The sequence below is a fragment of the Haemorhous mexicanus genome, chromosome Z, assembly GCF_027477595.1.
Source record: "Haemorhous mexicanus isolate bHaeMex1 chromosome Z, bHaeMex1.pri, whole genome shotgun sequence".
NCBI lineage: Eukaryota > Metazoa > Chordata > Aves > Passeriformes > Fringillidae > Haemorhous > Haemorhous mexicanus.
In genome coordinates this window covers 78,819,264-78,842,922 of record NC_082381.1, presented here as the reverse complement: position 1 = coordinate 78,842,922, position 23,659 = coordinate 78,819,264, and the positions used below count along the sequence as shown (strand labels likewise).

General features: G+C 42.5%; 1 protein-coding gene across 1 annotated transcript; it reads right to left on the bottom strand.

Moving 5' to 3' along the window:
* Positions 1-3,900: 3,900 nt before the first annotated feature.
* Positions 3,901-22,592, bottom strand: SLC45A2 (solute carrier family 45 member 2). Its single transcript, XM_059836445.1, has 7 exons — positions 22,019-22,592; positions 20,750-20,926; positions 17,195-17,520; positions 13,197-13,340; positions 11,888-12,011; positions 10,843-11,048; positions 3,901-7,131 (listed from the first exon to the last, which is right to left on the bottom strand). The coding sequence occupies exons 1-7, from the start codon at positions 22,455-22,457 to the stop codon at positions 6,907-6,909; spliced, it is 1,641 nt and encodes a 546-aa protein (XP_059692428.1). The 5' UTR covers positions 22,458-22,592; the 3' UTR covers positions 3,901-6,906.
* Between the last annotated feature and the right edge of the window lie 1,067 nt (positions 22,593-23,659).

Here is a 23,659-nt window from a genome sequence, read left to right as displayed (position 1 = left end):
TTATTCTGAAAAACCTCTACCAATTTTATGCTCTTAAATCATCTACTGCTATGTATTTCAAATCACCTTTTCAATGAGTTTTAAAAATATTTAATTGCTTTTAATTTCTGCTGAAATGGTGGAGGGGGCTTAGAGGAAATACAGTCTTCCTCTTGCCCATCAAAAGTCACTTCCTGCTGAAACCCTTGTTCATTGGCCAATCCAGTGATGGATGCAGAGGTATAGAGAGCAAACCATGAGCTCCTGAAGGTAAAAGAGATCCTACAGCAATAGTAAATAACTGCTCAGTTTGTACAGTGGGTCATAACGGGGAAAAGAAGAATCTGGTTTAAATTTCAGATCTCATTTTCAGACATGTAAAACTGAAATATTGAATTTTGAGCGCACTTGATATAGAGTAATTCCAAGGAAAATATTCCAAAATGCAAAATCCCTGTCCAGAAAAGAACATCACCCTTTGATAAGGTGCCATCTTTTTCTCAGAGATAATCATAGTTCCAAAAACTGTTTTATTGTCATGTATTGCAATGTTATGGTAATCTAACAATCTAACAATATTTGGGAAACATTTCTTAAAGGCCTACTTGTTGGGATTGGGTGTTTTGTTGGAACTGCAGCAGTTATTAAAGAAAGAAGTGCCCCAGCCCCCAAAATCTGTGGAAACTGAAAAACTTGCAAGTTGCATTGCAAGCTAACTTTTTTTTTTTTAAATCAAATCTGAATGTTGGGAAAACCCCAAATCATCTGATATACATTTGCACTTAAATAGTGATCTGCCAGCTGTGCAACCCTAGTGTAAAGCTCCCAGACTTCAGCAAAAGGCATCTCTGTCAGAAACATTTCCCTTCCCTCTTGTCACTCCTTAAACTCCACAAATCTGCCCGTTTGTCACATTTCCTTCTCAGCGTCTAACCAGCAGAGGGGCCTTGGAAGCAGAGGTGTCCAAAACTCTTATGCTGCCTCCCTCTGTGTTGCCCCCAGTGTCCCCCCGCCTCCTGATGCATGCTAGCTGCTGTGAGCCAATGCAACAAAAACTCCTCTGCCAAACAAGGGGGAACGGCTGCACTGCAGGATCGCCTCTGGGCTTCAGCACTGGAGGTTTCCAAGGCCAGATTCTGCCATGCGTTTGATGCTAAACGTGTCCATGGGGGACTCCCACCGCCACATGTCCATAGGGCACTGTCTGCAATGCATTAGGCAAGCTGGCTATAGCTGGCAACGAGAAGCTTTCCTTGGTTGTCTAAGCACAAAAAGGAAGGGAGGACTGGGCGGCAGCAGCGCCCCGAGGTGAGGAGCCTGCGGAGGGGGCAGCGGAGCGCAGGGCCGGGTGCTGGCACTGAACAGCAGGGGGCGGCCGAGCGCCCGGCGCGCAGGGACGGCCCCGCCCGGCTCCCTCGGGAGTGAGCCTGGGAGCGAGTCTGGGAATGAGCCTGGGAATGAGCCTGGGAGTGAGCTTCGGGAATGAGCCTCAGGAAAATGAGCCTCGGAAAAATGAGCCTCGGGAATGAGCCTCGCCAAAGGGTCCCCGTGCTCCGGGAACCTCGCACCGCGGGTAACAGAGGGCTTGCTCATCTCCGTCTGCTGCGCAACCCGGGTTGGAAAGCACTGACTTCTGTTTTCCTGATGCTGCAAGTGCTTACCCACGGGAATGAGCCTCCAGTTTGATGGCTCTGCGTGATGTGAAGTCACTATCCTTAGCACACAGGTAAAATACCTGTGAGGTAAAATGTTAATTTCCAATTAAAAAAAAAAATGCAGCTGCTTAACACATCTTACGTATCTGTAGGAGCAATGTGTGAAACTGAACATACAGAAGGCAACAGAATCACAGAATGGGTCAGGTCGGAAGGGACCACAGTGTTCATCTGTTCCAGCTTTCCTGCTCAAGCAGGTTATCCTAGAACACAAGGCCCAGGATTGTATCCAGAAGGTTCTTAAATAACTCTGGTGAGGGAGATGCCACAGGCTCTCTGGGAAATCTGTTCCAATGCTCCATTGCTCTCAAAGTAAAGAAATTCCTCATGCTCAGGTGGAACTTTCTGTGCATTGGCTCCTGCCCTTTGTCTCTTGTCCTGCTGCTCGGCACCTCTGAGCAGAGCCTGGTCCCTGCTCTGACCCTCCCTGCAGACCCTGGCAGACATTAATGAGGTCCCCTCTCAGTCACCCCTCTGGGAGGCTGAACATGCCCAGCCCTCTCAGCCCTTCCTCATAAGAGAGATGTTCCAGTCCCTTGATCACCTTTGTAGCTCTCTGCTAGACCCACTCCCGGAGCTCCGTGGTTTCTTTACTGAGGAGCCCAGAGCTGGGCACAGCGCTCCAGACGAGGCCTCACCTGGGCTGAGCAGAGGGGCAGCACCTCCTCCCTTGCCCTGCTGCCAATGCTCTTCCCGATGCATCCCAGGACACCATTGGCCCTCCTGGCCCCAAGGGCACTGCTGGCTCATGGACAGCTTGTTGTCCACCAGGAGCCCAGGTCCTTGTCCTTCTGCTTTCCAGCAGGTTGGGCCCAGCCTGTAGCGGTGCCAGGCGTTGTTCCTGCCGGGGGCAGGACGCTGCACTCGCCTCTTTGAACTTCAGACAATTCTTCCCTGCCCATCTCTCCAGCCTGTCCAGGTCCCTCTGAAGGGCTGCAGAGCCTCTGGGGTATCGGTCACTCCTCAGCTTTGTGTCACCAGTGAACACCCCGAGGAGGCCTCTGCCCCTTCCAAGGACTGAGGTGAGACTGACTGGTTCCAGTTCCCTGTGTCCTCCTTCTTGACTGTTTTGAAAACTGGGTGACATTTGCTTTCTTCCAGCCCTTAGGCACCTCTGCTGATCTCCATGACCTTTCAAAGATGATCATGAGCCCCCTGGCTATGATGTCTGCCAGCTCCCTCAGCATTCATGGCTGCGTCACTTCAGGGCCCATAAAAATTACAAATCACTTTTCAAAGTCCAGTCTTGAGCAAGTGACCCTGAACATTTGCCTCTTAAATAAACAAGATGGAGCAGCTAGAGAATGGAAATGAGTGCTGGAAACTTAGAGGGGAAAATTTTGTTTCATAGCTCATTTTTTATAGCTTTGTCATGCCAAAAACATTTTACAGCAGATCCTTCCACGCAATCCTTCTACAGTTCAAAAATATCAAATGTCACCATTGCCACATTCACTTGCACCATCTTTTGACATGCTGCAGGAACTGGTAGTGATTCATAGGCACCAATGTGAAAGCTGTGAGTTCTCCCAAGGCAAAGACATTTATGATTCATCCTTGAGTAGCCTTTCTGGGAAAAAAGGTTTATCTTCCACAAGCCACCTGAGTTGCTTGTTTACAAGCAAGTCAAAGAAACTTGATGAGAACACTATGAAACACAGAATGAATACTGAGAAAAAAAATCAGAATACTTGATATTACTAATACTTTAAGTCCTCTAAAGAAGAGTCCAAAAGTTCCTTTAAGGGTTTGTGTGCGTCACATGCCTGCTTGTTAAAGGGGAGAAAGTGGCAGATGTTTCTAAGAGAAAGAAACAGGGAAGTGCCACGGAGATAAGGTGTCAGACTTGTCTCCTGCCTTGTTTCGTTCAGCCGTGACTATTTCTGTGAGAGTGGGAGGGAGAGGAGGGTTGGTTATCACAGGACACAGGAGGGATACAAGGATGACTAAGGGACTGGAGCATCCCTTTCATGAGGAAAGCCTGAGGGAGATGGGCTTGTTCAGCCTGCAAAGAGGTGACTGAGGGGGTGTAGAGCCTCCTGGAGACATTCAAGAGCCCTCTGGACACAATCCTATGCTGTGTGCTCTGGAAGGGCCCTGCTGGAGCAGGGAGGCTGGACCAGATGACCCACTGTGGTCCCTTCCTACCTGGCCCATCCTGTGATTCTGTGTGGTTTGTCTAAGCCTATCATTTACATAAACATGATACAGAGAGGATCTTTATTTATTTGATTTTATGTATATGGAAATAAAACCAGATGAGAAAGATCAGGCACAGGGTACTTGTAACTTCATACTCACATCACTGCTATAAAGTTGATGTTAAGTACAGTAAATAATCATATTGATGGCTCAAGTCCAGAACTAGTGTAAAAGCACAGAAGAGGTGGAACTTCTTAAATTAATAGCATTACAGTACAATCCTTCAAAACCTTCAACATTTTTAACATTTTAGCATTTCTTTTGCTGAAATAAATATTTTATCCCCTTTCACATATTAGTAATATATTATATTACTGACATACATTAGTAACATTTCTATTGCTAAAAGAAATACTTATTTTATCCCCTTTTATGAGTTACTAGCGTTTTATATTGTTTTCAGTAACACATGAGATAAATTTTCAACTTCAGAATGAGCACCATCTTTTTTTTTGGTTTTGTTTAGACACTGTTCTCCAAATTGTATACACTTTTTTGTCAGTTTGCCTTTTCTAACAAAGACTCATAAAGTTACTGTTCTGAAGTCCTGGGAACAATGCAGGATGTTTTTATGGAGATTTCCAGAGAAAAGATGACTTTAATGTTTCTGTTGTCTGTAGCCGACAGTGGGTTTTAAAGGGAACAATCATGAGGTCATGAGAAATGATAATATGAGTTCCTGAAACATTTTTTTTCTGAATAAATCTGTAAATAAAAGCACTGATATACATGATGGACTCTTCTCACTTCTCTCTGCAGGTTCAGAACCCTTCTTACATTGGCACAGATCTGGGGTCCCTTTGTGGGCCTGAATCAATGCCAGCACCCTCTTTGTGTAACAGAGCAGGGATAACATTGACCATTTAAATGTTAATGTTCTAATGGAGTTAAACCTCAAAGAAAATATTGACCAAGACATAGGTAAACATTGCAAAATTTCTTTTGCAGCCTCACAGTGGAATCAGAGCTTTATGACCTCAGCTCCTGGTGCACAAGTTTACGTGGTGCAGTCCTGTGAAACCAGATCACTTCCTCCTTCATCTCTTTTTTATGGCTCCATAGATGCCTTGCTCTTCCCTTGAAAATTCATCCTCCCAGGAGATATGGAGTTAATGGAGGGCAGTGAGTTAATGATGGCATAAAGCTAATTGGGAAGACAGCAATCCTTCATTTTCTGCCTTCCTCCTCTTTTTGCCTGTTGAGGCCTTTGTGCTCCAGCTGTCTCTGCACCTGCAAACTGTTTCAAACACAATCCAGGGGCTTTGTCTTCCCAGGCTTTCACTTTCATGGGTGTGGAATGAAGAGCCACGAAGCAAAAGAAACCATAAAACGTGGCTTCTTCAAAAGGCAGGAAGGATGCAGATGCTGTGGTGAGGTTTGCCATGCACTGAGCCCCTTTTGGGCCCTCAGTGGAGACAGTCAGCGTCAAGAAAAGTTATCTGAGGCTCCCACAGGCTTGTTAAAATTAATTTGAATTTACCTAAAGGAAAATTGGTTTTCCTGAGAATATGTGAGTCACTCTACTCTTGAAAACACAGAAAAAGGATGAAGCTGATGCCTCTCTGCAGAGGCACTTGATGCTCAAATGTAACCATTTATTTTTGGTGTTGTCAGTTCATGTCTTGCAGAGCTTCTAAGAGCTGATAAGCTCAAAACTGCATTTCTCTGACCAGTGTTGATGATACATGTGCAACATTAAGAAGAAAAGCAACCATGAACTTGTCCAAAGTCTCTCAATGTTCATTAACAATATTGCATTAACAGATGGCTTCAGGTGGTTTAACATATAACATAATGGATGGATATGACAGTTTTCAGGACTGAGGAAGCATAGCATAAATACAGTATATTGCTTTCACAAGCAGGTTTTCAAAACTCTGGCAGTGTTATAAAAATAAGAAAGAAGCTTCATATGCAATTAAATACAAATAACTGGGCTTATGTTGTTACTGTACAATAATTCCTGATCATGCTTTGCAGAACTGAATTTCTCTACAATATTCTGTAAAGAGCAAATGCCATTTCAGGCAAAGCATGAATGAAAACAGAGAAAAGAGAGATGCTGCTTTAAGGTAAACGCTGTCATATCCAATGTCAAGATTTATGTGGTCAACTAGCCCTCAAATTCTTCCATTGGCCAAGTTTATTTTTTCAACTACAGCATCAGAACAGAGGACACTTTTTAAAGAAGGAAGAAATGGCAGCTGTTTCCCATTTCCCATAGACAGATTTTTAGGTACCTACACATGGATTTGCAAAGCAGCTTTAGGCAGACTTTCCTGACAAGCTCAGCCAGTACTTTCACTTTGTTCATACAGAAGCAGTAGGATCCAGTACAAAATAATTACTTTACAGTAATGCTTTTAAACAATAGGCTTCAATCTTTTTTATATTCCAGTCATTTTTCACACTCAAATCTGCTTTTGACAGATATTGTCATGTCTATGTATTGTATGTGGTAATTGAATGTATTGTATATGGTAATTAACTGATCCCATTTAGCAGTACCACTAAGCATAACAGAACTGCACCCTGCGTGGCCTCTGACACCTGTTTGAATCTCCTGCAGATTTTGACTACCCGAGGGAACACCCCTCAACTTAGGACACTTGAAGAACAAGATAAATAAAAACTTTCTTCCCAACTCTGTCCTTTTATATTGCTTCAATTTATCACATTCTTCATCCATTAACTTTCACAAATTGGTAATGAGGAGTTTCACAATGACTCTCGGTGTAGAGCATCAAGATGCCGTGGCCACACACACCATCACATGTCACAGCAGGTGAACACACTGCGGGGGGTTGTGTGTGTGTGTGTGTGTGTCTGAGGCATAAGACAACCAGTTTTATCAAGTCTCCATTTCATAAAGCTCTGGAATTGCAACCGATCCAAGGAGGTAAGAGGGGGTGACGTGCCAGCAGCGTCAGCACAGCAACAGCACCAGTGCCACTGACCCAGAAAGAAAATGCTCCCCTGGGGAGATCCCTTCTGACGGCTCCTTGCAGCCCTAGTCCACGTAGCGAATGCAGAAAGCCACGAAGCAGCAGCCGACCAGGGCCACCGTGGATGCCGAAATCACGGTGACGGCGCTGCCAGCCACGCTGACCAGGAGCCCCAGCCCCACGCCGAGGATGATCTGGGCCAGCTGCACCATGCAGGTCAGGGCAGCACAGTCGATGCCCTTCCCTCGCCCGTGCTCCCCTGCTTGTTCCCCTTCCTGCAGCTTCTGGCTCTGCAAAGAAGCACAGAACAAACCCCAGAAATGGGACAGTGTCAGCAACACGCAGCTCTTGGCTGAGACATTGTTACAGCCCCAGGGGAGCTGCGCAGGTCAGCAGCTCGCTGCTCCCCTTCTTGTACCACAGAGGTTTTTATTTTCTCATCTGCAGTTTTTCCCTCTATCCCTTCTCTTAAGGAAGTAATTGAAAATTGACTGGAAAAACTATACATTATTTTCAAGCTCAGGTCAACTTGAGCTCTGTCAAACAGACATTAAACAGTAGAGGTCATCCTGTCATGAATGATTTGGCTCTGACTCATGGCTGAAGGAGCCATACTATCATATTTTCAAAGAATCATCACAGAATCACAGAATAGTTTATATTGGAAGGAACTTGAAAAATCATCTTGTTCCAATGCTCTTGTCCAAAGCAGGGACACTTTCCAAGGTGCTCAAAGGTACATCCAACTTGGCCTTAAGCATCTCCAGGGATGGGGCATCCAAAACATCTCTGGACAACCTGATCCAGTGCCTCACCACCTGCACAGTAAAGAATTTTTTCCTGATATCTAACCTAAACTTACTCCTTTTAAGTTTGAAGCCATTCCTGCTTGTCCTATCACTATGTGCCCTTGTGAAAAGCCCCTCTCCATCTTTCTTGCAAGCTCCCTTCAAATACTGGAAAGCCACAATTGTGTCAATCTGAAGCCTTCTCTTCTCCAGGCTGAACAATCTCAATTCTCTCAGCCATTTGTTGCAGGAGAGGTGTTCCAGCCCTGTGACCATTTTTGTCTTTCTGCTCTGGGCTGACTCCAGCAGGTCCCTGTCCCTCCTGTGCTGGGAGCCCAGAGCTGGATGCAGTGCTCCAGGTGGGTCTCAGCAGAGCAGAGCAGAGGGGCAGAATCCCCTCCCTGCCCTGCTGCCCACGGGGCTCTGGATGCAGCCCAGGACACGTTTGGCTCTCTGGGCTGTGAGTGCCATGGCAGGGCATGTGCAGCCTCTCACCCACAGCACCCCAAGTCCTTCTGGGCAGGGCTGCTCTGGGGCTGCTCATGCCCAGCCTGTGCTGGTACCAGGGGATGTCCCAGCCCAGGTGCAGCACCAGCACTTGGCCTTGTTAAACCTCATGGTGTTCCCGTGGGTCACTCCTTGAGCTCGTCTGGGTTCCTCTGGATGGCATCCTGTCCTTCAGGTGTACAATCCTTTCATCTATGTCATTAAAGAAGTTATTGAATAATACTGGTCCCAGTGCAGACCCTTGAGGGCACCACTTGTCACTGATGTCCATTTGGATTCTGAGTCATTGACCATGACCCTCTGGATGTGACCATCCAACCACTTTCTTATCCATCCAACAGCCCACTCATCAAATCCATCTTTTCACTTTACAGGGAAGGATGTTGTGAGGAAGCACATCCAAAGGCTTTACAGCAGTGCTGATGTACCCCACACCTGTATAGGCAGGAACCTGAAGTTATGGCTCAAAGCACATAAAGGAAATCAGTACTAAAATACAGATGCAATACTTTTATTGCTGGGGATGAAAGCAACCTCAAAACAAACATCCAGACTAGGATTCTTCTACACTGCTGAGGACCACTTTTAATTACTAATCTGTGTATCTGCTATAATATACATAGCAGAGCAAAATACTTCATTTATTATGTACAAGTGTCTTGCACATTAGCACCCTGTGAGGCTGGTGGATCTCTGGAACAGGTTAACTGGAGGGGTTGTGGAGTCTCCTTGCTTGGAATCATTCAAACCAGAGCTGGGTCAGCCTGCTTTAGGTTGACCTCTTTGAGAAGGATCTGCATGATCTCTGGGGGTCCCTTCCTCCAGAAAGAAATTACTCTGTTTTATTGGGAAATTATGTGATAATTGACATGTTTATTTTCTTCTTGCATAGGCTGTTAAATGGAGGAGGTTGTATTCCAACAACAAGAAGTTCCCACACTGCAGGCCAGCGGCACCACGGTGTTCTGGTATCCAAACTCTCTTAGCCATTAAGATGCTTTTTTGCTTTTTGCAAACCCTATTACCTTGCCTTTGAGCTACACAAAGCTCACAAGTACTGGAGACAAACAGTCTCTTCCTAATCCAGTAGAAAAAAAATTGAATTTGGATCCTAGGGAACAGCAGCACAGAACAGGAGCTGAAATGGCAGCATTATAAAACACGGCACATGATTTTGGTAGAGTGCATAGTGGGGGAAGATGTCTGCTCCTTGTTCTGAAATGATAAAGCCCCAATTTTAGACACTTTGAAAAATAAATTGTATTTATTTTTCTGGGCTGTTCCCAGTGTTTTTATGTGGCAGTAGTTCTGACCACAAATATATTTATCTGTCAATGAATGCACTCTTGTGCTTGATGTTTACTTTTTTTTTTTTCCTCTCTTGTACATTATAGGAGATTTGAGCTAAACCTCAACCCATTAATATAAAATCTAACATAGAATTATATATCATTTTACATCTGTTATAGCAAATACCATACGTCCAACAAGAAACAGCTGACTGTCTTTTAAGGAACACATGAATATATTGGCCTATTACATGTAAAGTTCATGCACACTTTAGCTTATTTTATTTCACTTCTGTCTTGAAACAGATAAAAATTTTGCATTTACTCCTCCTCCCTGAGTTGGCTGACCTGAGGTAAGAATTGAGATTTCACCTAAACTGGGCCCATTCCCAGTCTTTTGTTTTGTGTTTATAGCACATCATGACCATTCCCTGTTGGAAGGAGCAAAGAAATTAATCAAAAAATTATGAATCATATATATGAAATATTTAATCACTTTGAGACTGCCTCTAGCATTCAGTAGAATAATTAGAGAGTTCATTTGTGTTCATCATTCAGAAGGTTCTGGTGAAAGCTGTAGAAAACAGTAGGACGTGTTGTCTAGCACTGGATCTAGCCCTCTGCTGCTTTCAACTTGTTTTATGTGGTTTTCCAATGGTTCAACATTGCCTTTATTAATTTCTTCAGATGTTCCAAGATATACTGAGAACTTTTCCTTATTTCTTCCAAGTCTCCTTAATCTTTCTTGTTTCCAGCTGTTTGACTAACTTAAGAGACTTGAGAGGACTTTTCCATTAAAGAACCATACGCTTTACAATACATGAAGATCCTGCTGTGTGCAGTAACATGATACAAGGGATGTCAGTTTTTCAGATTTTCCTTGGAAACAGGATTTAAGGCCATGGAGGACAAAAAACGATTTAGAAAGATAATGAGAATGTGATATATGATCTAATACTGAACTATATAATGCTGTTTCTACTTGAATGTCATTTGTTTATTAGCTAAGAGCTTTTGTAACACTTTAACTAAAAATTCTGACAGCCTTTACAGGCTTGTTATTAACCTCAGGCCCTGAGAAGTCCTCTGCTAAAGTGGCTGGAAGGAAGGATATAAGCAAGGTAGGACTTGAAGACAATGCAAGTGGAGTCCTGTTACCTGCTTATTGCCTGAACATGTTCTGTGATTGGCTTTGTTTCAGATGTGATGATAAATAATTATTTGTTTCATGGAAGGCCTGTTTGGAGAGTTTGGAGCCAGGATGGTAACTCTCTCTGTCAGAAACTTCCCATTCATATGTCTCATTATTAATAGTTCAAAATTAAAAGCTGCTCATTTCTATCCAGTTTACCCCCAAAACAGGTTGAACAGATACAGACAGATAAAAAAATAATGCCTCTTGAGACATTGCACTCACCTCTTCTTCCCTGTGGTACTCTGCAATGAGGTGGAATGGCACTGTGTACAATGTGCTAGACATGACTCCAAAGAGTGAACAAAGAGCCAGAGTGGAATAGACATTGGGAAACAAGCCAATTAATCCAGTACCCAGTCCAAAAAGTAGGTATCCAGTGAAATAAAGTCCCTTTAATCCTATGTATGGCAGAAGGACTTTCTGCAAGTCTGTGAAAAGAAAGTGAAAATGCTGATAAGATTAAAAGAAATAGGTTACATTTTATCAGGGAGTTCCTTTTAAGAAAAAAAAAAAAAAAAACCCTTGCATTTTGTAAAATGCAATGAAGAAGACAATCTTAATGATTTTGAAAGTTAACTCAAGTTATTGTAGGTATAAATTTTTGCAAAGAATACTTGCTCACACTACCTAGAACTCAACCTGTAGCTTGCTCTGCAGCTGCACTGAGATACTTGTGCTGAATAGAAGTTCATCCACAGAAAGGTCACACAGAAATGCCTGCAGTTAAGCTCCAAAGGTGAAAACTTTTCCCTCAAGCCTCTTTTAGATGTTCAAATCAACCTCCAAAATGCTACTTATTTGAGTTTTTGGATCATGATTTTTTTAATCCTCGGGAAGAGTTATGGTGAAATCTACCTGGGGAGCTGTGCTGGCATGTTTACACATAATTTTGGAGGGCAAGATTCAAGCTTCTGGCAAGACCTTCTGCACAGGGAATGCAAATGGGGAGAGGTCAACTTCGAGAGCCCACAGCTACAGCATTGCTAGGTAAAAGAGCACCTAAGAATTTTGTGCTGCATTTAATTTCAGAATGACATTCAGTGTTCAGAGTCAGTTCATGTGCAGAACAATGTCCTACTTCCAGAGTCACCCCTCATCATGTGGTCAGGAACTGTTGGTGCTAAGATATGAGTTTCTAACAATGCTGAGAATGTAACATTCCTTAAAGTCTTAATGTAGAACAAATTCCAGGTAATTTGGCATCCCCTTATGGTTTTTGAACAGTGGCAAACAGCAACAGTGTTGGAGTTTATTCATGGGTACTTACAAGAATAGACTGATGAAGAAATTGCATTGATGCACAGTCCCCAGCATCCCATCTCTACCCCTGCTTTGTAGGTAAGGTAAAGTGTGGAGTTGTGAGGTGCATAGGGATTCCCATGGTACACAACCTGAAAGACACCACAGAAGTCACAGAAGGCAGGAATGGCACCATGTAGGGAATGCCTCCTTCTCATGGGCACAGGGCCCCATCCCTGGTAGGGAGCGCCCAAGAAATCTTTTGAGCAGCGTCCTAAGCACACATTGTAACTCTCCAGGTTTCACACTCACATGTCCTGGACTATCACATCCCAGGCTTTCCTGGACTGTCTATTTTACATCTACTCATTTGCTCTTCTATCCTTTGGGTGTCTCACTTCCAACTGTCTCTCTTCTCTCTGTCTTCTTGCCTTAGCCTTTCTTTCCCTAATTTATCTACAATTTTTTTTCTGTTTCCTCTTTCAGATTTTCCTCAACACACTCATTTTTCCACACAGCTATTGTCTTATTCAGTTACTTTTCTAGACAAGCAAAACTTTTTTCTTTCAGTTATTCATCTACACTGCAGGGGAAAAAAACCCTCCCTCTTGCCTTGCCTGAAAAGACAAAAAAGGCAAGGAAATGGCAATACTGTGTGGAAACCACAGAAGAGCACGGAGTGGCAGTGAGAGATTTGTGCCAGGACAATATTAGTGCTCTGGAAGAAAGGAGGCAGACACAGCCATACAGCCAAGAATCACTGTCAAGGATCTACAGTCCCTGGAAATGGCATGGAAAAGGCACCACGGGGTGTTGTGAAGGTAAACAGCTGCTGAGAAAAAGGAATCAGGACAGAAAAATGCAGGAAGATAAAACTTTCTGCTACCCCGTAGCTGCCTGTGTGCAAAGAGCTGCATGGCCTGAGGCCAGGGAGGCTGCAGTGCAGGTGAGGGGCTTTGTGGGGATGCTGCACACACCAGGACAAGGCCAGCTGCATCCAAGGACTGCCCAGCCAGAAAACCTGCCCATCTGCGAGCAGCTCCAAAGCCAAAGCAGAAAATAGATGTGTTTGGGCCAGCTCTGAGAGCTTCACTTGGAACATTTAGACACAAACAGCTCTACAAATACTAGAGGTTTTCCCCAGTGATTTCCCCTGACAGGCTTGGAACAAGGGCCTGACCTTAATTAGCTGGTTTACAAAACTATTGTTGAGCCATCCAGATATAAATGACTCTGACACCAGTGTCCTTTCCTCAGGATAGTAACACCATTTCATTTCTTTTGGTGGAGGAGGAGATGCTACAAGGAAGGAGTAGTGAGAGTATTTTATGCTTTACCTGTCCCATGAAATCTGTGAAGAAAAGCATGTTGGACAGGAAAGCCATCCATCCAAAGAGGTGGCTCACACACAGACAGCGATAGTGGGATGGCATGCTTAAAAGTGTCTTCAAGAGGGATTTAAGGGTCATCCGCCTCTTTTCCTAAAAGCAAATATTCAAGAATAATACAGTGTTATTGTCCTGAAGTCTAATGAAATAGCTGACAGCAAATGAAGAAGGTCTTATTAGTATCTTTTCATTGCTAAACTTCCAAAGTCTTTTATTTTTCGCTAGGAAGGGTTGCTTTGGTACTGAGTTTTCTTCAATTTATAAAATTCACAGGAATTATGGAAGAGATGGAGTATACCAGCAGGACTGTAACATTTTTTTGCTGGTATTATCAGTAGGACAATTATTTGCATGTAGAATAATAGGGAAATTTTCTGCCAAAGCAGACTCAGAGAGTTAAAAAAAAAAACCCAATGAACCAATAACAGAAACAACAAGGAACAAAAATTATTTCTCTATAGAAACCATCAGCTTTACACTGAAAATTTAAAGCTGCCACAGAAAAAAGTTATGCTCAAAATACTTCCTGAAAATTAAAATGTGTCAGTTGCGGATTTCTGAGACCTCATTCCCTTTCCCTTCTCTGTGCTAAATTCCCTAGGAAACTTCTTTTTCTAGGGAAATTTCTACCTGTTTGAGCATATCATGAGCTTTCCACTACGCTCTGTCCTTGAAGCAGAGAGAAGCTGTGGTTCCCCATGGTAGCACACAGAGAATGTGAACTCCAGCATCTGAACACCTCATACCAAGGGAGAAATAACTAATTTCATAACCAAAACTTATTTGGTGCTGGTTAACAAACCTCACTGATGAGGAAAATCAAATTTTCTCACTGCCTTCAATACCCCATGTTATCTCCCTCCTTGTCTCAGCCCTGTGCCCCAAAACTCTCAGTTTCTTCTCCAGTCACATTCATCAGATCATTTGTATAATTTTCTTTTTTTTTTTAACTACTGTAGGTGTGTTTGATATCAGGTATTTTGACACATAATTCTTCCTGTATTAAAGCTCCTGCATGGTTCACTGCTTTTAAAGAGAGAGAGAGAAAAAAAATTATACTATTTTAACTGTGCATGATGGAAAACTTGCAATTTTTTCTGATGGTATTTGGAGACTGCAGTGTTGGGAGAGATGCTAAGGGATGATGTATGTTATGAAATGTGGAAAAACTGCAAAAGTTATGCTAATTTACTCAAAATTCCTGGACTGGGTCTTGTCTTCAATTTGCTGTAAGATGTCATTTTTTTCCTTTCTTTCTTCAGTCTTGTGTATACTTTTTACAAATCTCCTTTCCTTTGAACTAGGCTATGCTGCAAGCTACTCTATGAATAATCACCACATATAAAGTTGGAAAATACTTTGCTTCAGTGTGAGGTTTTTAATCCTCATAGGAATGCCAAAATTGAAGTTGCTGACTTCCACCTTGGACTGTATATTGTCCAAATCCCTTGGAATTTGGCATCACTGTCTTTTTTTAAACAGGGTGAGCTTTATATTCTTCTACAATTATAAAAAGAAAACAAAAGAATTACAGATTGACTCATTAGTGTTATTTCAAGGATAATTACTATTGTTTGACTTAGATTTATTTAGTTTGTAATTCTTCCACCCTGCTTTTTAAAATAGCCTTTCCAATCAAAGTTTTAAGATAAGGTCATGGAATCACAAAGGGCACTGCAGTGATTACAAACAATAGTTTAACAGATAGATAGAAATGTTTTCTTTCTATTTAGATATTCCAGAGAATGGAAATGGAAACCAAAAATGTTTAATGCACACATTCAAAACATACCAGCACACAAACTGCCTGCTAATTTAAATAGTGTGCTGAAGTTTGGCTCTGTTTAAGCTCCTTATCCTTCAAAAGCTCAGAATACCAAATAATCTCTACAAAAGCACTAAAACTCAGGGCATAAGATGATAAGAATACAGAAGAAACAATATGACTCGGGTCTCATGGCAGTGGACCCTGAATAATTTGGCACCATTCAAAAGAATACAAGACTAATTGCTTTGGGTGTCTGTTCATACTGCAACAGGTCAAATCTCATTAATAGTCATGTCAGCTGTTAGCATGTGAGAACATAGGCCTTAATTTAGAAGAAATATAGCCATGATGCCTACAATTAAAAAAAGAAGACAGAAAAACAGGAAGCCAAACCATTTCTTCAAGGAAGTGATTATGGTAATGAGTGAACTCAGCAAACATGTGCCACAGGAGACAGATCATTAAAGCAGCGAGTGTCTAGAATTCCTGCACACAAAGAAATGCACATCAAAGAAACATGAGACTGATCAAAGCACTGGGGACTCTAACAGGCTGCCCAGCTTAGGCAGAGAGGAGGGCAATGGAACAGGCTCACCACCACAGCTTCACCTCCGGTGTTAAGACTTGAAACTCCACATTCCTCATGTCACTGACTCCATGGAATTATTTCTTCCCAAGGGAGAGGCTACCCTAAACCACAGTCTGCTCTCCCCACTTTCACTGCATCGCTCTCTTCATTTGCCTTCTCTTTATTTAGAGCCCACATGGCCCAAGCAATCGATGAGGCTCAGCATCTCTGACAATTTGGAGGATGCTCAGAGTGAGCAGTGCTGTGAAGGATGCTGGCTGCTCACACTGGCCTGGATGCTCAGAGTGAGCAGTGCTGTGAAGGATGCTGGCTGCTCACGCTGGCCTGCCATGGGGAATCTCAGGCAGCACCACAGTGCTCTTGTCAGATTCTCCCACAGCTGTTGCCTTGCTGTCTGCCCCACCCTGTGTTTGCCTGGCATTATCATCAGGCAACGCTCATTTCATACATCTTGCATCTCATAATATTGTAGTAATCTAATAATATTTTAATAATTTCACAATATTTTTCTTCCAGTTAGAAATACCAAGTGCTATTATAAAACAAATTACTAATATAAAAGATAATAAATCCCTTTTACTTACAGATTAAACAAGAGTATTGCTTTCCTACTTATAACTGTTTGTACATGCTTAGTATATTTTACCTTATTTATCAAACCTTTGTATCAGTGTATCAGGGATGGATATGCATAATGCCAAGAAATCAAAAGTGGAATTAAAATGAGAAGCAATTGTGTCACCACTATTGTGTTAAACTTTGCTTACCTGGGGTACCATGAGGTAGCCATGAGGATTTCTAGCACTAAAAGCCATCCACCAATCGGTAAAAACAATCATCTGTTCTCAACACCTTACTAGAAGTGGGCTCTCCAGATATTTTTCTGGTAGATTCACTTCTTCCTAGGTGCCTTACGTTGAAGAAATCTCTCACAAAAATGCATCAGAAATAAAATAACAGTGAGGATTTTAAAGCATTCACTGTTTTCTCACGCCTCAAAATTTTGCCAAAGGCTCAGCTACTCAAAATAAAATTCAAACTCTGGTAGCAAGGAAGCATTGCTGTAGACGTAACAATTTTAAACACATTAATGCTCAATAAAATGTTGAGTGGCAGAAAACCCAAATGTAACACATTTCACATGTATTATGTACAAAACCGTGTGGACTTTGGTTTAGAATTAGAGAATTAGAGACCTACATCAAAGATTAATTGTCTATAGTCTTTGTTCACAATTTTATGCCAATTATATGAAGAACAAAGGACAAAGAAGATCCTATTTACAAAATTCACATGAGGAGGACATCAAGAGACTGACACTGAGCAGGAAATTGAGCCAGGTTCTCCCTCATCCCTGCCTATGGATCAAAGCATCAGAACTAGCTGGTCTCATGCCTCTTGCTGGCAATACTTTCTAAAGAAAATAAAAGAAAAAAAAAAGGCAAGCAGCTTTTCTCCTGTCTCCGTATCCTGGTGGAGGGTTCCTTTCTGTGCCTGTGAAAGGACTCCATTACAAACAATCAACATTAGCTAATTAAGGGGTCTCCAAGGATGCAAAGATACAAGCTATAAAATCACCTCTGCACTCACCTCTGTGCGTGGCGCAGCCGCACATTTCTCTGGCTTGGCTGCAGCCTTTATTTCGGTACATGCTGATTTTAAGTGACCATTCCTTATTTCCTCCTCTATGGAGTGGTATCTATGGGGTTCAGTCTCTTCCAACAAGAACTTTGCCTCTTCGTTTTCATATCTGAGTGGGACTTCAGGAATACTGCACAGATGTATGGTAAGGCAGATTATGAAAACCAAGGCTGCGAAGAAGAAAATCACCTGGAATTCTGATGCCAAGGTATATCCTAGTATAGTTTGACCCCAATCCATAGCACCTGTAAGGTAACCCAGGGCTCCTCCCAAACCTACAATGGTGGGGGGAAAAAAAGGAAAAAATAATGTCTACTGGCATTGACAAAATAAAGAAAGAGTACATAATACCGTCTAGAAATGATGAAATAATCACTCTTCAGATATTTATCACAAGAAATAGGAGTACTGAGCTAACCACATGCATGAGCAGTTACTAAAATATCTCTTGAAAAATCTCCTCAGATCTGTCAGGCAGAGCTCTCTAGAAATTGACTGAACACACAGCAAAATAGGCTCCATCTCTTTTTTTGACTCTTTCAAGCTCTATTTTCTTTGAAATGGTAAATAATACAAGTAAAACTAAATTAAGTCCTACAAAAGTTATGTGGTTTTCTTTTTTTTATTTTCACAGAACAAACATTTTAAAAACTATTTTGAGAGTTTCTATAGTTTAGAATTTGTGAAATGTATTTAGCTTAGTCCAAACAGAAATACTGCTTCCATGTGAATTTTTTTTAAAAAAGGAAATAAACCCAAAGGCATTGTTAAGTACAACACCACCTGGAAAACAGAAAGGAACAAGTATAAGTGTGTAATCCCATTTACTACTTTTCTCAGAAGAGATAGACTAAAGGGTAAAATGAGAATGCTACTTTGTTCCTTGATGTCAATAAACCCAGTTTGCAGTCAGTTTGTTTTTTTTACAATTCTTCTCTTTGTTATAAGCGCATACAGAGATGCACAGGAACGTGCCCTCTGTGACATTCAGTACAGAGCTCTGCTGGGGATGGCAGCTTTGCAGAGTCCTGACACCTTCTTAACCAGGTGGCTCTGGGGGATGGATGGTTGGGAGTTCCACGGGATAGGCACTTTCCAGGAACTTAGAAGCATTTCTACCCTTCTGCTTAGGAGAACTGAAAACAGTCTACAGCAAAGCCTGCATCTAACAAAAACTAACAGCACCTGCACATGCTTCCCAGAAAACATGGGATTTAGATTTCGTTCTGGGCTTTCTGTGCCTTCTTTGTCCTCCTGGGTCTGATTATGGCCCTCCTTCATTGTGCACTATGGCATTTCACAGGGGGCTGCGTCCTTGCTTGTTGTCATAAAAAACAATTATGCTATTAATAACTTTTTAAAGAAAATCCACACAACGTTATTTTCAGTGTATGTTTGCAGACAGAATGTTTGACATTAGAGGATGTGTTTGCATGCTGCTTTGAAAAAGAAGCATCATGATATTGGAATGCAGCCTGAATGTTGATTGTTGAACGTGTGCACTCTTTCTTCCACTTGAATAAGTGGCCACGGGTTTCATAACTACAAAGCTATCAAGTTTCATGTTCAAACCTAAACTGAAGGCAAACTAGAGAGTAAAATCTTAGAAATATTAAGTATAAAAGGAAAGAAAGAACTAAAGTAGGAAAAAGAAACAATATCTAAAACAGAACCTGGATAAGAAATGGGAAGATTGCTGTCTGTGTCTAATAGGGATAAAATGGGGAATGATAAATGTAAATTGTAGGGAATTTATATTAATGTTACAGTTTAGGGAAAACAAAAGGCCAGTGAATTGCTGGAAAAGACTGCCTTGGGAGGCTGTGGAATCACGGGAGGATTTCAACACCAGACCAGGGAACTTTCAGTTAGGAAGGGTTGAGATGAATTTGCTGTGGAGAGCACAGGATGCTCGTAAGTCACACATTCTGCCCCAGTCTTATTTCATGTTATTTATCTCACATCCCTTTTTGTAGATCAGTACACTGAACCAGCTAAATCTGTAGCTTCAAACTCGAGACTTTTTAGTATCATCCAAAAAAAATTTGCAACCAGAATTGTGTTGAATATACATAGACACTCACTCCTCTCTTTTTCCAAACAAGTGATCCTTTAACATTTTATCTGTTTCTAATGGATAATATAGATTTCATTCCCATGTGGCTTTAAGCTTCCCTTATAAACTATGTTCCTGGATATAGGTATTTCATGTGTCCAAAATCAGCCTTTGTCAGCAGCTACTGCACCTCCCTCCTTGAACACAGTAACTGCTACTGAGTTTATGCGTCTGCTCCTGCTGGGGGCTCAGTAGCCACAAAAATCTGCTGTAACAAAGATTGCATGACTTCTCATGTAGTCTGTTTTTTGTCTAGTGCTTTCACAGGGATTACTCTCAGACATGGTAGGAGGTTCCTCCCAGGTCACTTCACAGGTACACAGCCTCACATGCATTTCCTCAACACAGGGCTCATATTGTACAGATGATACTGTGGAATCAATGTTCAGGGGTTGGGATGGACCTTCAAGATCATCCAGACCCACCCACACCTCCAACCAGACCAGGCTGCTCAAGGTCTAATCCAGCCTGGCCTGGAACACTGACAGGGTTGGTCAGCCATAACCTCCCTGGACAACTTATTCCAGTGACTCACCACTCTCACAGAGCATATTTTCTTCCTAACATCCAGCATAAATTTTCCCTCATATTCCTAAAGAAGAGTCCCACTCCAGCTTCCCTGCGGCCCCTCTTCAGACACTTGAAAGTTCCTATGAGGTCTCCACACAACCTTCTCTTCTCCAGGCTGAATAGCCCCAACTTTCTCAGCTCATCTTCATGGGAGAGGTGCTCCAGTCCCCTTATCAACTTCGGAGTCCTCCTTTGAACTTGTTCCAACAGTTTTGTGTCTTTCTGTAACTCAGCAACATTCAAAAAAATGTACTAAAGCAAATGAAGTCATTAACTTCATCTGCAGGAACTTGAACTGAACCACCGGGTCTTATTTTGTGAGAGTTGTGAATTTCTGAATTTTACACAGAACTCCTGTTTCTATACAGCACATACTGGAGCACTGCTGAAGAATGGAAATCAATTGGTTTGTGCAGCTCTTGTTGTATGTCACATGACAAGTCAAGAATGTTATTTTTATGTGCAATAGCAATGAAACAAGATACATCCATTAATTTTTGCCTCAGCAGAAACTTGAAAAAAAACCAAAACCAAACTGAACAAACCCTACTTCACATTTTAAAATAACTAACTACTCTTAAATCATGCCTATTTTGCTGTAATTATTTGTGCCTGCAGCCTTCTTCAGAATTTTTGTAGCAGCAATCACAAGTTGCTGTTCTCTGGAGTAGTGAAAACCCAGCAACAAAAGTCCTATGACTGAAGTGCCAGATCAGATGATCAGTTCATTCAAGATTAGAAACACAGTGAGAATAAAACCCATGCAATTACCTTCTCCTCCTTTGAGAGGCAGGGAGGGAAAGAAGGGATCAGTGTACCTGTAAAGAGGGCGTGGTAATGCAGACCCTTCTCTTTATCCTGATGAGAGCAGACATCAAATAAATATGCTTTGATTGGACCATCAATAAAATCAGCTGCAAAATCAAAAAGTACTACTCCCAGCATGGTAATGACTATTGCCCACGTCCGCTGCTTGTCTCTCTCATCGATGAAAGCTAAAAAAAGAAAAACACCCTCATTCTGACAGCAACAGTGCCATGCTCTGCAAAACCACATTTAGTCTTTCCTGATACCTGAAAATCTTAACAGCAACTGGTTACACAAGAGAGTCCAGTGACACCAGAATCTCATCGGAGAAGCAGCAGAGCTGAGTCTGTGCAGTGCTGAGCTGGGCCAGGGTGCCTTACTGCCTTGAGTCAGCACATGCTCGGAATGCTTCAAGCTCCACAACCAAGAGCATCACTACCCTAAATCTATTCCTTTACACCTTGAAGACGTGCTCTGGTAGCCTAACACATGCATTTTGTAATACTTTCAGTTTATTCTCTTTGTCCAATCCTTATATTGTTTTAGATAATCAAGAGTTGACTGCAACATCCCTCTCTGGGTCAATGAAATCAAGCATATTCAACATCAGTAATATCAAGGAAGAGAGAATAAATCAATCCATAAAACACACACCTCCCCCATCTGCCTAGTCAGCAACAACTTTGTATCAAGACTTTAGGAAGCTACATCCCAAGCTAAAATGTAACAATATGGATGTCATTCCTATTTAATTTTGCATATTTCAGCTGCAACAGAGTTTCCAAGCAGTTAAGGACTTTTGGTTTTCACTATAACAATACAAGTGTCAAGCCAGGGCTGCAATAATTGAAGGCGAGTATTTTAAATACTAATCCATCTAAAATAGGGATGAGCAGGGATTCAGTTTGGGTATGTTTTACATCACAAAAACAATAGTATCATTTAAGCTAAGAAGGTAGATCTTAGCTCATAAAAACTTCTATGGCCTAAGCAAATCTTTACCCGTAGGAGCTTATCAGGTAGCCAAACCAACATACAACAGACTGCAATCACATGCACAGACTACAGAACACTATGCACAGGGTACATAACATGCAGTGTTAGGATTGAATGTACACAGAGATTACAGTGCTCCCCAGCTCCCTCAGTGCACCCGAGTCACATGATACCAAATTTTAACAGTGCATTTTAAGAAAGAGAAGAGGAACCCCTCTCTTTTTTCTGATTTGAAAGGCTAGGACAAGTTTTGTCTGTCAGCACAGCGCATGCCCCTCACTCACCTGAGATCATCACGTCCCCATTGAGGTACAAAGCCATGCCTAACAGCATTATGATGCCCAGACCCAGAATGTAAGGTCGCCTCCTGCCCCAGCTACAGGTGCAGTGATCACTGGCTGAACCTACCACGGGCTGCAGCACGAAGCCCAGGATAGGGCTGATGAGCCACACGAGGCTGTAGAGGTTCTTGGGCAGCCCTACACTGAGCAGCACCGGCGTGACAAAGGCGGCCTCCACGGCATAGCAGAACTCCCGGCCGAACATGGCCATGCTGTGCATGACCAGCCTTCCCACCGCTCGCCTCCTTGGCACCGCTGCTCCAGTCCTCACCACTGACTGCCTCGGAGCCTCCTCCTTCTCCCTGGCGCCATCCATGTCGGCCTTGGCCACTCCAGAGGCGGGCAGGAGAGCCCCGTGGAAGCTCTCTTTCGTTAAGGTCATAGCTCTGGCTGCGAGCAGTGCCGTGGCAGGCTGGTGCTGCCTGCTCCGGCTGACATGGGGCCCAGATCATATGCTGGGTGGGATCGGTCTGTGCTGGGGGAGGGACTCACATACTTTCATGGCTCTGTGATCACAAGTTATGCCAGGAAGGGGGCGGGGAAGTGTGTGTTCACATTAGCTGAACTGAGCTTTTGGGCGTCTGCACTGCTCCCGACTATCCACAACTAAGGAATTACTGTTTACGCATGAAGCACACATATAACGGGAATATACATCACATGGTCTGGGCGCAGGATTAGCCTGACACAAAACTGTTCCTCTTGCTGTAAGATCTTGCTGTAAGATGGCAGTGACACCAGGAACCCAATCCTCATCTTTCCATTCAGCAAACAAGAGCATCAGACCATTCCGGCTGATTAACTTGGGGGGAAAAAAATCTGTGACTCTCTGGAAAAGGATTTTAACGCACTTCATAAGGATGAGTAAGTGAGCCTATCCATTGCCCTGGAGCCTTAGAGGCAGATATCATGCTTGGCAGGAATCTGTCAAGCAGCAACTGATGAGTACTTTTACGTATGTGTTGTGTACTGCCCTCAAAAGAACTGATTATTTCTTGGCTTCTGAAAACAAAGAGTATCAGAATTACTTAGAGGGTTTTTTATAGTCTTACTTGCCAGTGGAAGGCCTTAAAAGAAACCTGTTGTGACCTTACTCAAACTCTACCTCTCAGGTTAGCTACCTGAGGGAGGCAGCTGATCCAACTTATCCTGAAGAAACACAAGGTTTTAAATTGACATCAGTAATTCTTGTTTCAAAACTTATCCATGATGGACATTACATTTGACAACGCTGATTTTTCTCCAGCACAATCAGATATATCTGGGACTAAGAAACTTGTCAAGTCCTACGGCAACGTGTGTAATGTGGCTTACACTAGACTATCAGCTGGAAACCCCAGGTGTTTTTGCTGATGATTTAGACAACTTGCCAGGACCTACTAGATAATTCTTGCTTCCAGGCTGTGGTTTATGCAGTAGAATGTAAAAGGTTTTTTTATCGTAATAATGTTGACATTTTCGCCACAACACATTAAAATGAGCTAAAGTGCAGCTCAGCTTTGGAAGCCTTTGTAACCAACAAACCAATCTTCAAAATTATCAAAACACCCAACCCTTCATGTCATAACTCCTCACACATTGGAA